Below are 13,665 nucleotides of genomic sequence, written 5' to 3' on the forward strand. Positions count from 1 at the left end.
TTATCATTATTTTTATTAACATGGGTGGGAATCAGACATCCTCAGTGATGACTCAGAGCAAAACACATATGGTTTGCAAAGACGAAAAAAAATGTGCAGAGGCACAGTTCATTGCCCTGGGACATACTGTAACATTTGAACGCACGCATGGGGTAGTGTGTGTGCTGGTGACAGATAAAGAAAGCAGAGAGTGCATCCTTCCGTCAGATCCTAGTTTCCAATTCTTGCAGAGCAGACCGGTCTCACCTGGAGGATTGATCCCAGATATGAGGATCTGTTTCTGGGCTGGAGCTCGCCACCTCCTGCCTGTGCTGGTTCTTTTGGCAGTCCTAAATGTCGAAGCGAGCCAGCATCAACCCAAGGAGAGGCACTACTACGTTGCTGCCGTGGAGATAAACTGGAACTACTCCGGCGATGACCAGAACAGGTGGAATGCTTGCAATATATGGAAATATTATTGTTTTATTGTGTATTTGTTTGTTTTGTTTCAAACACTCTAAGTTAATTTAAAGCAGCACAATGTAACTTTCAGCTTTTCTGAGTTTGGCAGCATCTTTTGGACAAAAGCGGTAGTGCTTTACCAGAAAGAACACTACGTTTCCCATGAGCACCAGTGCGTACTGCCGGAAAGATCCTGTACCGTCGCGTGCATTTGTTTTGAGAGAAGACGGGACGCTTTTCTGTTTCACCAAGTGAACAGACGGAACGCAAAAAAAAAGATGTTAAACTGCTGGAAAGGAACTGGAATTTACCGGGATACCTTAAACAAGGAAGCCAGGGAGCAGTATATGGAGAAAATAATGATTATTAACGGTCTGGATCCATATGAAATCCCTACTGAAGAGCCATGTGTTTCAATACATTTGTATAATAGTACAACATACAGTACATGTTTTGTATCCCTCTTACTTCTCTTTTCTTTTTTTTTTGACTGCTATATTATGGTGAAGAGGCTCCGAGGCGTGAGCAATATTTTTGTTTTCCTCGTGAGATTATTTTTTTCCTCTGCAGCTACAAATAAGAGTTAATATTTTTTCCTCAACAAACTAGTTTTATCTGAAGATTGGGGTTAATTGCACCGCAGAGAGCTGGCCAGCAACTGTGTATAGCTGGCGAAGTGGGGAATAAAACCCGTGTTTTGATCCGACCCGGTCTGCGTGAGTGTTTGTGGTTTAAGGCTGATTTATGGTTCTGCGTTAAATCGACACAGAGCCTACGGCGTAGGGTACGCGGCGACACGCACCGTACGTTGCGCGTCGCCACGTACCCTACGCCATAGGTCTGCGTCGATTTAACGCAGAACCATAATTCAGGCTTTACTGTGTGGAAGGTGTTTGGTCGTTACAGCCGCGATCCAAAGCGAGCCGACGACTCTTTCACTCTTTTACTTTGTTATATCAGATACTTGGCCTGCGTGGTTCTGCCTCCGAGCAGGAAACCGTTGAAAAGTTAAACCATTAGGATCTTTTCCCCAAGTCTGTTGTGTGGAGCTACTGCAGCCACAACACAGCAACGGGTTACCAGCTTCTGCAGAGCTGCGCCCATTTTTGTCTCGACTGCGAATCGGGAAGGAGGGGGAAGTGACGTATGCCGTAAAGCAGTCAAAGCCGTAAAGATTTGTAGTTTTTTAGTGTGGCAGGGTTCCTACCATGCTCCTCAAAGTTACATAGTGCCAGTGAAGGTGATACAGACCCCTCAGACCATGACAGAGGTGTCATTAAACCTGTTGGAAGTTGATGTACCATCACAATGACTCTGGAAATATGATATTAAGGTGGAAAAGTTACGTAGTGTCGCTTTAAAGTACCTGCTACAAGCCTGATATTTAACTAGTCGGTAAACTGTTTTGTCCTTGTTTTCTCCAGCAGCCTCTTCCTATATGATATCATCAGTGTTACTCAGACAAAGATACTCATTAAAACAATGTTTTTCCGTGTATTTGTCAGGTCTGGTCCCACCTACAAGAAAGTGGTGTTTCGGGAATATGACAGAGACTTCCGACAAGCCAAGACTCATCCATCTTCGCTGGGTAAATGTCGCTTTGGGTTAAAATGAGCACACTGTGTGTCTGCTTTTAATTATGAAGGAGCATTTATCTCCTGGCAGCGCAAACATTTATTTCCCAACATTCTCCCCACCAAAGACGCCCGACTGCACACAATCTTTATATGCCAACAGGTTTGGTTTCCCAAGAACTGTCATGATGTGTGGCCAGCTAGAGGTTATTGGATGTATTCTTTTTGTTAACCATTTAACATTTTTCAAGACCTGCGTTAGACGGTGTTCTAATCCATCCAAAGAATCCATGATTTTGCGAGTCCCGACTTCTTAGTTTCATTTGGAGTAAGGAGAAAAAGACATTGTTGCTTTTTACATCTGGAGCGCACATCGACTTCATCCTTTTATTTAACTGATGAGCAGCAGATGAGCGTGACTTAAGTTTCAGTTGGTTTTCATTGCTGCCTCAGACACAAAGAAATAAAAGTTTTAGGACATTAGACCTGATTTCAAAACCTGTTCAGGCCTTAGACTGCTGGTTTAAGTGTTGCCTGTCTGGTAGATACTTCATCCGTGGGTGAAAGGTGTTTGTGCATTTTCTCACAAAGACTTGTTTAGGTTGGTTTTTTTAATAGTTAATAACAGCTCTTACAACTTCTCATGTGTCAGCAGGTCTCTCAGATGTTGTGCCAAAGTACACAGTCCTTTCCAGGAATGCTCCTTAGAAATGAAAGTGATGTATTAATTATTAGGAAAGCGCTGCAGGAGGGAAACTTTAAGCTCTAGTGGAAATGCTTAATATACTGGGTATTAATACACTGTTGGTGCTTGAATTGTAATTTCCACTCAGGTTTAGCAGTAATCTCACCAAAAAGGACTAAGCCTCACTGAACTGCGGTCTGAATTTGTCCCTGAACTTTTGTGGACTCCAAATAAATAAACCTGCGGCTGTCTTTCCCTGCAGGTCTGCTGGGACCCACGCTGCGGGCGGAGGAGGGAGAGACGATCGTCCTGACTTTCAGAAACATGGCGAATGGGGTGTACAGCATCCACCCACACGGGGTGGCTTATGGAAAACAGTCGGAGGGTGAGCGTCATAGAACTGAGCCGCACATTCTTCTTGCAGATGTGACAACCCGGAGGACGGCGGCCACACGTAGTCAGCCTGCTGGGGTCATGGTGGGCGTCCATGATGTGGCTCATTCGGACGCTGTTATGCAACATCAGCCAATACAACAAACAACTCTGTTTGTCGTCTCCAAAAATATTAACCAGGACAAGCAGATTATTGAGGCAGACGGTGCTGAAGAAATCGCTGTCTGTGCCCTTACATGCAGAAATAAACTTTACTGTATTTATGCATTTAGAAAATTGAGAATACCGGTAATCCCTCCTGAACTTTCACTTCATGCACAAGTCAAAGTGCAGAGGAAACGTGAAAATAAAGCTTGAAGGAAGCTCAACTTCATTTGGACCTTATCATTATGTAAAATTTCATTGCTTTTATTTAGTTAGTCAGTAATCTCCTCTGACCTTTGCGCAGGAGTGGAACTTTTAATTTAGCTGCTATGTTGTTTTCATAAGGGACATATGAAGAAAAGAAGACAGACTTTTTGTGCTTAATAGCAAATGATTCGGTGTCTGAGGTTACTATTAGCTACAAAAACCCTGGGATAACGCAACCTTGTCATCTAGTTTAGTGTAACATCACAGAGCCAGATCAGAGTCGAATTATCCACTGTCCCATGTCTTATCCCTGTCCAACTTCACTTCTCGCTATATTTGCTGTACCTCTGAAGCAGGAAGAGCAAGCTGCACAGGTACGAGTCAGAGAAGAGTAGAGTCAGCCGCTCAGCTCACCTGGACTCAACTGTCATGAACAGAGCCGGACTAACACTGTCGAAAAGAAACGTGTTTTATTGTATCTTACAGGAGGTTACAGACCTGAGGAAGCCAAGGATTAATGGAGACCTGAGGAAACTGTCAGCATTTGACAGAAAAGTCTCCTTTAATCATTCATGAGTCTGTACTGCAGAGGATTTGACTCCCCAAAACGCTGAATGCTTTTTTTGGGGGTTATTTTACAGTGGCCAACTACTTCAACAACACGTCACTAAAAGAAAAAGAGGACGACTTAGTGCTCCCGGGGCGTGATTATGTTTACTCCTGGGAAGTGACGCCAGAAGTTTCCCCAGGGCCAGAGGATCCCAACTGTCTCACCTACACCTACGTCTCTCACCAAAACGTGGTCCAGGACTACAACTCCGGCCTCATCGGCGCTTTGCTCATCTGCAAACCCGGTAAGCAGCCAGCATGTGGCGGTGCGCGTCCAGGAAGCTTGCTGCTTCTACGTGATGGGGTGACATATTCTGATGTGTTTGTTGTTTGCAGGGAGTCTGGATGAGTCAGGAAAGCAGGTCGGCATCCACGAGGAGCACGTATTCCTCTTCAGCGTTTTTGATGAGAAGCACAGCATGTATAGTCCAAATGGACCCGCCCTGGACAACCACCTCAAATACACAATCAACGGATACACAAAGGGCTCACTGCCTGGTTAGTGGTGTCATTCAGTGAATTAAGAGGGTATTTGTATTTGACATGCATGTGTGATCCTTTTGTACACAATAAGTGAATGTTTTTGGAAATTATCTGTTGGCTGGGCAGCATGGCAGCTTCCTACCCCTGCCTTTCACTCCAAGAGAGCTGGGACAGGCTCCAGCAGAACCCCTGCAACCCAGCAGGGGGATAGATGACGCATGCGTGGATCTGCTGGCTGGCAAAACTAAAACACACAAATGATTTTCATGAGGTTGGGTTGATTTGTCCATTGGTGTCAGACAGATACTAGGGTTATAGGAAAATGGAGATAAAGGGAGAAAAGGAAATTTACCGTTAACATTTAACAACTTATTAGAATAATTTAAGAGTTTTCACACCATTTTCAAGATAATTGGAAAAACACTTATGTTTGGAGCTCTGACTGGTGACTATCATGATGTTACATATTTCTCAGCCCAATGATATTTGCTGAATGCAAACCGTAACAGGAGCAAAAACAAAGTGCCTAGAGTGTTTCTTTGAAGGGCAGCTCCTTCATATCATGCTACTTTTCCCAATTGGCTGTAAAACACAATAACTGATGATAACCTGAAGTCTTCCACCTAACAAAACCAACATCTGCTAAAATGTAAACAACGCCCCACGCCCTGGCTAAGTGGCTGCGCTCGACACGTCCAACACCGCCCAGGTTTGGCTGCTTCTTGTACTGAAGCTGCTGGGATGAGGATTAGGACCTCCAAGTCTGAGGCCATGGTCCCAGTATTCCCAATATTTATGGATAAAGTGTAACAGGGTAAGATATTAACAGTCAAAGTAGAGACAAAAACCAAACGTGATTCATCAGTCAGTCTACGTTCCAGCCGTCAGTGTTCATCAGCCGTGGGAAGTGAATCAAATAATGAGTTCACGGATACAAATGAGCCATTTTCAAAGGGTACCTCAGCAAAGCCCTTGTGACAGGGGAGAGGAGCCTGATCCTCCAGAGGGGGCTCAGAGTGTCCTCACTGCTCCTCCACATCAAAAAGATCCAGCTGAGGTGGTTTGGGCGTGGGGTTAGGATGCCTTCCACGTGTAATTGGTGTCATTTTCTCACTCTAGCTAAGTGGTCCTCCTGGTCCTCGATAGCCGCTGTCCTGCATGTTTTTGATGTTTCCCTGCTCCAGCAAACCCTGATACAGATGACTGTGTCACCAACAGAACTGTGCAGACCTGGAGGAAAGATTGGTGATGACCACTAATTAGAATCAGGTGTGTTGATGCAGGGAAACATCAAAAACATGCAGGACAGCGGCTCTCGAGGACCAGGAGTGAGGACCACTGCTCTAGCTCTTGGTCAGCCTGGGCTGTTTTTAAACGTGCTTTTAAATGTAGTACAGGTGCTGAAAGTGACTCTCTATTTCCTCTTTTCCCCTCAAGACGTCAGCATGTGCGCTCATGCGCCCCTGAGTCTGCATCTGATCGGTATGAGCTCCGAGGCCGAGCTGTTCTCCGTGCACATGAATGGGCAGGTGCTGACACAGGACGGCCACAAAGTGTCCACGGTGGGGCTGATAAGTGGCTCCACGGCCACCGCCGCCCTGGTGGCGCTCCACCCAGGCCGCTGGCTGCTCTCCTCGCACACGTTCAAGCACATGGAAGGTCGGTGCTTGCTCTGTGTTCTCCCATGAACAAACCTGAGCTCAGCTTGCAGTGAATAAACATTCCTATCATTGCAGCTGGCATGCATGGCTTTGTGGATGTGAAGAAGTGTGAAGGCTTTCAGGAACCCGTGAGAAGGTTGACCCTCTCACAAAAACGAGATAGCACCGTATGGAAGTACTACATAGCTGCAGAGGAAGTTGTCTGGGACTACTCACCCAACATCCAGGAACACATCGACAAGTAAGCAACAGATATACTCTTTTTTAATGATTTACTTAAACTTCTACTTTGTTAACTTTACTCTAATCAAAATGATTAAAAGAAAATCTTTTGTTACAGGGACATCAAGCTCCAGTATCTGACACAGTCGCCCACTCGCATTGGGAAGAAGTACAAGAAGGCGTTGTACACGCTGTACACGAACGAGTCATTCACTGAAAAGTTAGAGGACAAGCAAAGGAAAAATGAACTTGGTATATTAGGCCCGATAATCAGAGCACAAATCAGAGACGTAATCAAGGTGAGACTTTATTAAAGGGCTTTCCAAAACTGAAACCTGTCACCAAACATTGTGACTTTACGTGTTAAACAACAACTATTTAAAGTTGATCTTCTGCAGATGCTAACAGTCACCTCATGCTGAAGGACATGACTTTTACCTCAGATATTTAGCAGTATAGAACAACTGACAGTGTGTCCTCGTGCACCATCGTTTCCTTTTGCAGATCACCTTCAAGAACATGGCCTCCAGGCCCTACAGCATCTACCCACACGGACTGTCCATAGAGAAGTCAGAGGAAGGAGCCAACTATCCAGAGGGAGGTACTGATGTCTAATAACGCCGGCGCAAACCCAGTCAACACATGCTATGATTCCACTGTAACGTTGGCATATTCTGGGATGTTGTTGACAGGAAACCAGTCACATGCTGTTCAGCCGGGGGAAACGCATACTTATGTGTGGAAAGTGCTCGAGGAAGACCAGCCTTCAGATTCAGACTCCCGATGTCTCACACGGATGTACCACAGTGCAGTGGACACACCGCGCGACATCGCATCCGGACTGATAGGACACATCCTCATCTGCAAGAGCAACTCCCTCAATTCCAGGAATGTGCAGGTAAATGAAACTGTCCTCGGGTCTGCGTCCTCTGCACACATCTACGACTATCAACATTTAATCTGAAAAATGTATGTTCTTACATGTCAAAAGTTGTTATTCAAAACTAAAACGATTATAGTCATAGACTGTAATAATATTCAAAACTTTATCCTATAAAAAATACATATTCATAGACCAAAAGACCTAAACACAAATGTATACTGACCTTGAAAGTCAGTATAGTTGGACTTAAAGTGACGAAGGAAGAATTTAGTGAAAGATGTTGATGGTTTTTGAATCTGAGTCTTTTGGTCCATAAACTGAAAAGAAGTGGAAGTTCCTAGTTGACTAATATCACTGATATCTGGAGGTGCTGGATCAAGAAAATCTGAGATTTACTCTTGTTGTTGCTTATTAGTTAGTTACTTTGGGTGGGTTTTGGCACAAAAGCTCACAATACTTATATAATAATCAAATATTCATTCAAATAAAATGAAAATTGATATAATAACAGTTAGAAAACAACATTTGTGTCACTTTAACAACCGCTACCTTCTTTCAGTAAATGCCATTGAGTCATTAGGGCGTCATTTGCTCTTCTCTCTCGTTCCAGTCCTCATGCTGATAGTCTTTCCAAAAACAAGTATCTACATTTGTCCTCAGATATGTATACTTGTGTCCACTTCAGGGTTAAAAAAGAAACAAATCACCATGTCCATATTCCAAGTTCTTAATTACCAATGATTTCTTTTTTTGGTCCATCTTTTACTGACAGTTTTTGTTCTAGACCCCCTGGTAGTCCGTTGTGGTATTGTCCATTAAAGGGATACATAACATAACTGTGGAACATAACAGTTCAAATATTAGCAAACTCATGATGGTAAAAAATGTATGATAAATAAAAGATTTGGTGGTAACATTGAGTGTTGTAATATTTAAGTTGCATATTCCAAGTTTTTGAAAATCGGTTGAGATTTCAGTTCTATTTTTCCACTTCTGCAGGTGAATCCAGACAAGGTGCAGCACGCCATATTTTCTGTGTTTGATGAGAACAGGAGCTGGTACTTGAATGAAAACATCCGCCGGTATTGTGATCACTCCAAAGTCGACACAGCGGACATGAACTTCTACAAGTCCAACGTCATGCACAGTAAGTGTTGGTTGTAAACAGACTGATGCTGATTCTACGAGATCTACTATAAATGTTTCTCAATCTTTGTATTTGTAACCATCTACACTGTATTATTCAATTGTGACAATGTTTCAAATAATAAGTGAGCATACTGTATGCAGAGATAAGCTCTGTTTTTAAAATTTGCAGTGAGATAAAACTTTTTTTTTTCTTTTTTTTTGTTTTGGTATTATGTATCATTATGCAAAAGTGCTGTTGCCTCACTGCTGCAAGGTTTTTTGGTTTGAATCCATGCTGGGGTATTTTGAGTGGAGTTTTGTCAGTATTTAGCTCCCCACAAGTAGGACAAACTAGCACACTACAGAAAGAAAGAAAGGAAAAAAAATCCAGCCAGCTTTTATACAGAAGCTTAGTCAGCTTAAACACATGTGTTTTGCCACTGATTACGTTTTTGGCCCTTAAAAAGTTGATCATACTCCCTTTTAACTCCACTGCAATCGGAGTACACTTTCATGGACGTCAACACATGCAGTATTAACACAAAGTCTGCAGCGGTGTACACTTTTAAAATATGACTCGTCCTGTAAGAAAGTGTCCTCCGACCGTCAGATATCCAATATCAAGTGGAAGTTAGGATGGCAGGAATTGTGTAAAGCTCATATTGTGTTACATTTAATGTTGTCCAACAGCCAACCAGTGAACAGAGAAACTATACTGCAGCTTTCTAGAAACAAAAGCAAATTTGACTTTTTTCCTGTGCTCATGACAGATTTTCCCATTTGTTATTTAAGAACATTTAATATGACTAAAAACATATTAACAGTGCATATTAAATCCTTTTCATCTTTCATCTGTGCCAGATGAAAATTTGGTGATAACCGCAATACTTACATCAGAGGCATGCTGGGATATTTATCCTAGGTGTCCAGCATTAGCACGGTTAGACTAGTCTATTATGAATGAGAGAAAGCTCTTTACATTTTTTTTTTAATCATGTAGGCCCTACTGTTATTTACTTTATTTTATTACACTTAATTAGACAAATGAGCACTCGATTTATTAACAATGTCATGTATTCACTGTTTTATGTTTCACCTTAACATGTTCATGGCATTTTTCTTTTAACAGCAATAAACGGTTATGCCTTTGAGAGTGGGCCAATTTTAGGCTTCTGCAACGGTGAGGTTGTAACGTGGCATGTCTCCAGTGTCGGAGCGCAGGACTATGTCCAGAACGCTACTTTCTACGGCCACCCCTTTAAGCTGAACGAGAGGACAGAAGACTTCCTCAGCCTGTACCCTATGACTGGCGAGACCATCACCATGCTCATGGACAACATTGGTTAGTCGGGACTAAAAATGCCCCGGTTTTAGTAACTTCGTTTTGTTTCAACTCTTTGATTTGTTGTGAATTATATTTTTTGCCTCTGTCTTGAACCAGGTGTCTGGCTCGTGGCTTCCATGAACACCAACCAGACAACTAAAGGGATGCGTATCAAGTTCAAAGAAGTTGTGTGCTATCGCGACTACGAATACGAATATGAAAATACACACAATGCCGTTTTTCTCACAAACAATTCTACAGTTTACAATGCCACAGGATCATTAGATGTTGTAAATGTATCTGCTGATATCACCAATTGACAGTAGCAATATCACAGGAAACTTCCAATCTAACAGCTGAAGTGCAAGAATCTACCGATCCAGATGTAGGACTGCCAGGAAATACGACTTCCATGTCAGGAAACGAAACAACGATCGCAACGCTGCCTGGTGATAGGCAGTCCTCTGTGGATGTAACCGTGTCTTTCTCTTTTGACCAGGAAGGTTAACTTTATTGCGCACATTAAGCTTTGTAAACTCAGCAAATGTAGCGTCATTAGCGTAATAGCCTCACGGTTCCTCACACAAACAAGACCTAAAGAAATTACACACAGCTTTTCTTAAAATTGCCAGACACACATCTTTGAAGACACGACCACCAAAGAGTTAATAAATGAATAAAAATGAATGAATTACTTCCCTGCTATTTCATGTTTTCTCAAACCGCTGAAACTATTGATATATATAAAGGCTAGATGACTCAAGGCGGAGTCTCCAGCGTCGTTCACCGGCAGCCATTTTACTACAGGACACTCTTCGGCGCGCTATCGTTGTTGCTGTTGTAGGGTGAGTGGTCTGTACAGACAAAAATACTCATAACTTGCTGAAATCTTGACAGATTTACAAACGGTTTGTTTTATTATAAACTTCATTAATGTGGGTATGATTCGGGATGTTTGGACATGTTGAAATTGAAATTTTCTTTTTGAAAAATGACTTAATATATATACACATGTAATAATATGTTGTAATATATATATATATATATATATATATATATATATATATATATATATATATATATATATATATATATATATATATAATAATAATAATAATAATACATTTTATTTCAAGGCGCCTTTCTGAACACTCAAGGTCGCCGTACAATAGTTAAAAACAGTGTAACACAATAATAAAAGCTAGGGGGTAAACAAATACTCAGAATAAAAACCACAACAACGACACAGTGCAAGAGGGGTCAGAGGGAGAAGGCAGTTCTGAACAGGTGGGTTTTCAGTTTGGTTTTAAAGTGAGGGAGTGAGGTGGTGTTCCTGAGATCCGGTGGTAGGCTGTTCCAGAGACGGGGAGCAGAGCGGCTGAATGCTCTGCTCCCCATGGTGGCAAGACGGGCAGGTGGAACAGTCAGGTGGATGGAGGAGGAGGACCTGAGGGTGCGTGAGGGCGTGGCGACGTGGAGGAGGTCCGACAGGTAGGGAGGGGCAAGGTTGTGGATTGACTTGAATGTTAGGAGGAGGATTTTGAAGTCAATTCTGTATTTTATTGGAAGCCAGTGGAGCTGTTGTAGGACGGGGGTGATGTGGTTGATGGATGGGGTCCTTGAGATGATGCGGGCAGCTGAATTCTGGACTAACTGTAGTTTGTGAAGGAATTTGTGAATGACACCGGAGAGGAGAGAGTTACAGTAATCAAGGCGAGAAGTGACGAGGCTATGCACAAGAATAGAAGTGGTGTGCGGAGTGAGGGAGGGGCGGAGGCGGTTGATGTTGCGCAGGTGGAAATAAGCGGACCGGGTAATGTTGTTGATATGAGAATGAAAAGATAGGGTACTGTCGAGGATGACACCCAGACTCTTGACCTGTGGGGAGGGGGAAACAGTGGAGTTGTCAATGAGTATAGGGAAACTGTCGGTTTTGGATAGTGTTGATTTAGAACCAATGAGGAGGACCTCGGTTTTGTCACTGTTTAATTTGAGGAAGTTTGAAGAGAACCAGGATTTGATATCGGTTAGGCAGTCAGCGAGGGACGAAGGTGGGAGGGTGGAGGTGGGCTTACTGGAGAGGTAGAGCTGGGTGTCATCCGCGTAGCAGTGAAAGCTGATGTTGTACTTACGGAAGATGTTGCCGAGGGGGAGAAGATAGATGATGAAAAGGAGGGGCCCCAGGACAGAGCCCTGGGGCACACCTGAGGTGACAGGGGAAGGCTGGGATGTGAAAGATTTAAGTTGAATGAACTGAGTGCGGCCAGTGAGGTAGGAAGTGAACCAGTTTAGAGGAGTGTGGGTGATGCCGATGGCGCAAAGTCTATTGAGGAGGGTGGGGTGGCTGATGGTGTCGAAGGCCGCACTCAGGTCAAGGAGGATGAGGATAGTGAGTAAACCAGAATCAGCTGCCATGAGGAGGTCGTTGGTTATTTTTACAAGTGCAGTTTCAGTGCTGTGGAGTGGGCGGAAGCCAGACTGGAATTGTTCATACAGGTTGTTAAGTGATAAATGGTGCTGGAGTTGTGTAGCGACTATTTTCTCAAGGATCTTGGAAATTAAGGGCAGGTTTGAGATAGGTCGGAAATTATTGAAGTTGGTAGGATCTGCACCAGGTTTTTTCAGGATTGGGGTTATTGCAGCAATTTTGAATAATGAAGGAACGGATCCAGTGGTGAGAGAGGAGTGGATGATGGCAGAAATGAGGGGGACCAAAGAGGGGAGGCAGGATTTAACCAGAACTGTCGGGAGGGGGTCCAGTTGACATGTGGTGGGCTTGGACCTGTGTATGAGGTCAGAAATCTCTGAGAAGGTGGGGAGCTCAAAGGAGGAGAAGGGATGGGTGGGCGGTTGGAGATCGGAAGTGACGCTGAGGGAGGTAGAACCAAGGTCCTGATGGATTTGCAGGATTTTGGTGTTGAAGAAAGACAGAAGAGAGTTACAGAAGGCAGTTGAGTAAAGATGGGGTGGAATAGAGACTGGGGAACGGGTGATATTGTTGAACAATGAAAACAGTGACTTGGTGTTGCCTGCGTTTGAACAGATTAAGCTGGAGTAGTAGTTTGATTTGGATTTGGTAATACAGTCCCGGTAATGCATAAGGTGATCTTTGTACATTTCTTTGTGGACAGACAGACCAGTTTTATTGCGAAGCCGCTCGAGCTGCCTGCCTTTGGCTTTCATGAGCCGAAGGTCAGGCGTGAACCAGGGAGCAGAAAGGGTGAAAGAAACAGATCTGGTTTTTAGTGGAGCGAGAGAGTCGAGAATATCATGGAGTCCTGTATTGTAATGTGAAACCAGCTGTTCAGGGGTGGTTAAATCTGCAAAGTCCATGGAGTTGACGACACTAGAGGAGAAAGAATCCAGATTTATGTCCTTAATATTTCGGAAGGAGATGAGACGTGGGGACTTAGTGGTGGACAGAGTGAGATCGATGTTGAATGAGAGGAGGAAGTGGTCGGTGATGGGGAGTTCAGCTGCAGCACAGTCAGAAGGGGTGACACCAGAGCAGCAAATTAAGTCCAAAATGTGGCCTTTGGAGTGTGTGGAGAAGTGGGTGTGCTGCTGAAATCCAGAGCTCTCAAGACAGGATGTAAAGTCTTTTGTGAGAGGATGGTTTATATTGTCCATGTGTATGTTAAAATCTCCCAGCAATATTGTGTTTGGTGAGAGAGTGGAAAGGTGTGTGAGAAAAGCAGCAAAATCATTTAAAAACTCGCCATTTGGTTTCGGGGGGCGGTAAACAGTTGCAATGGTTGTGGGAGTAGGTCCAGACAGTTGACATACTGTGGATTCAAAGGAGCTGAAGGCAGGGACAGACAGCGGCGAGACTTTCAAGGTCTCGCGGTAAATTATCGCGAGACCTCCTCCCCGGCCGGTACAGCGGGGTTGACAGATGTAAACAAACCCCA

General features: G+C 43.6%; 1 protein-coding gene across 1 annotated transcript; it reads left to right on the forward strand.

The window, feature by feature from the left end:
- The first annotated feature begins 233 nt into the window (after positions 1-233).
- Positions 234-10,448, forward strand: LOC133446348 (coagulation factor V-like). Its single transcript, XM_061724361.1, has 13 exons — positions 234-427; positions 1,947-2,029; positions 2,963-3,085; positions 4,086-4,298; positions 4,390-4,551; positions 5,974-6,195; positions 6,273-6,438; positions 6,538-6,718; positions 6,924-7,020; positions 7,112-7,317; positions 8,302-8,449; positions 9,560-9,772; positions 9,872-10,448. Exons 1-13 carry the CDS (start codon positions 267-269, stop codon positions 10,072-10,074), a joined length of 2,178 nt encoding a protein of 725 aa, XP_061580345.1. The 5' UTR covers positions 234-266; the 3' UTR covers positions 10,075-10,448.
- The last annotated feature ends 3,217 nt before the right edge of the window (positions 10,449-13,665 follow it).

Source organism: Cololabis saira, chromosome 6 (genome assembly GCF_033807715.1).
Source record: "Cololabis saira isolate AMF1-May2022 chromosome 6, fColSai1.1, whole genome shotgun sequence".
Classification (NCBI taxonomy): Eukaryota; Metazoa; Chordata; class Actinopteri; order Beloniformes; family Belonidae; genus Cololabis; species Cololabis saira.

Bases quoted from the DNA above. Each gene is read 5' to 3' on its own strand.
- LOC133446348 (XM_061724361.1), top strand. From the start codon at position 267: ATGAGGATCTGTTTCTGGGCTGGAGCTCGCCACCTCCTGCCTGTGCTG. The intron at 428-1,946 runs GTGGAATGCTTG...TGTATTTGTCAG, and splicing joins TCCGGCGATGACCAGAACAG to GTCTGGTCCCACCTACAAGA. The intron at 9,773-9,871 runs GTTAGTCGGGAC...GTCTTGAACCAG, and splicing joins CATGCTCATGGACAACATTG to GTGTCTGGCTCGTGGCTTCC.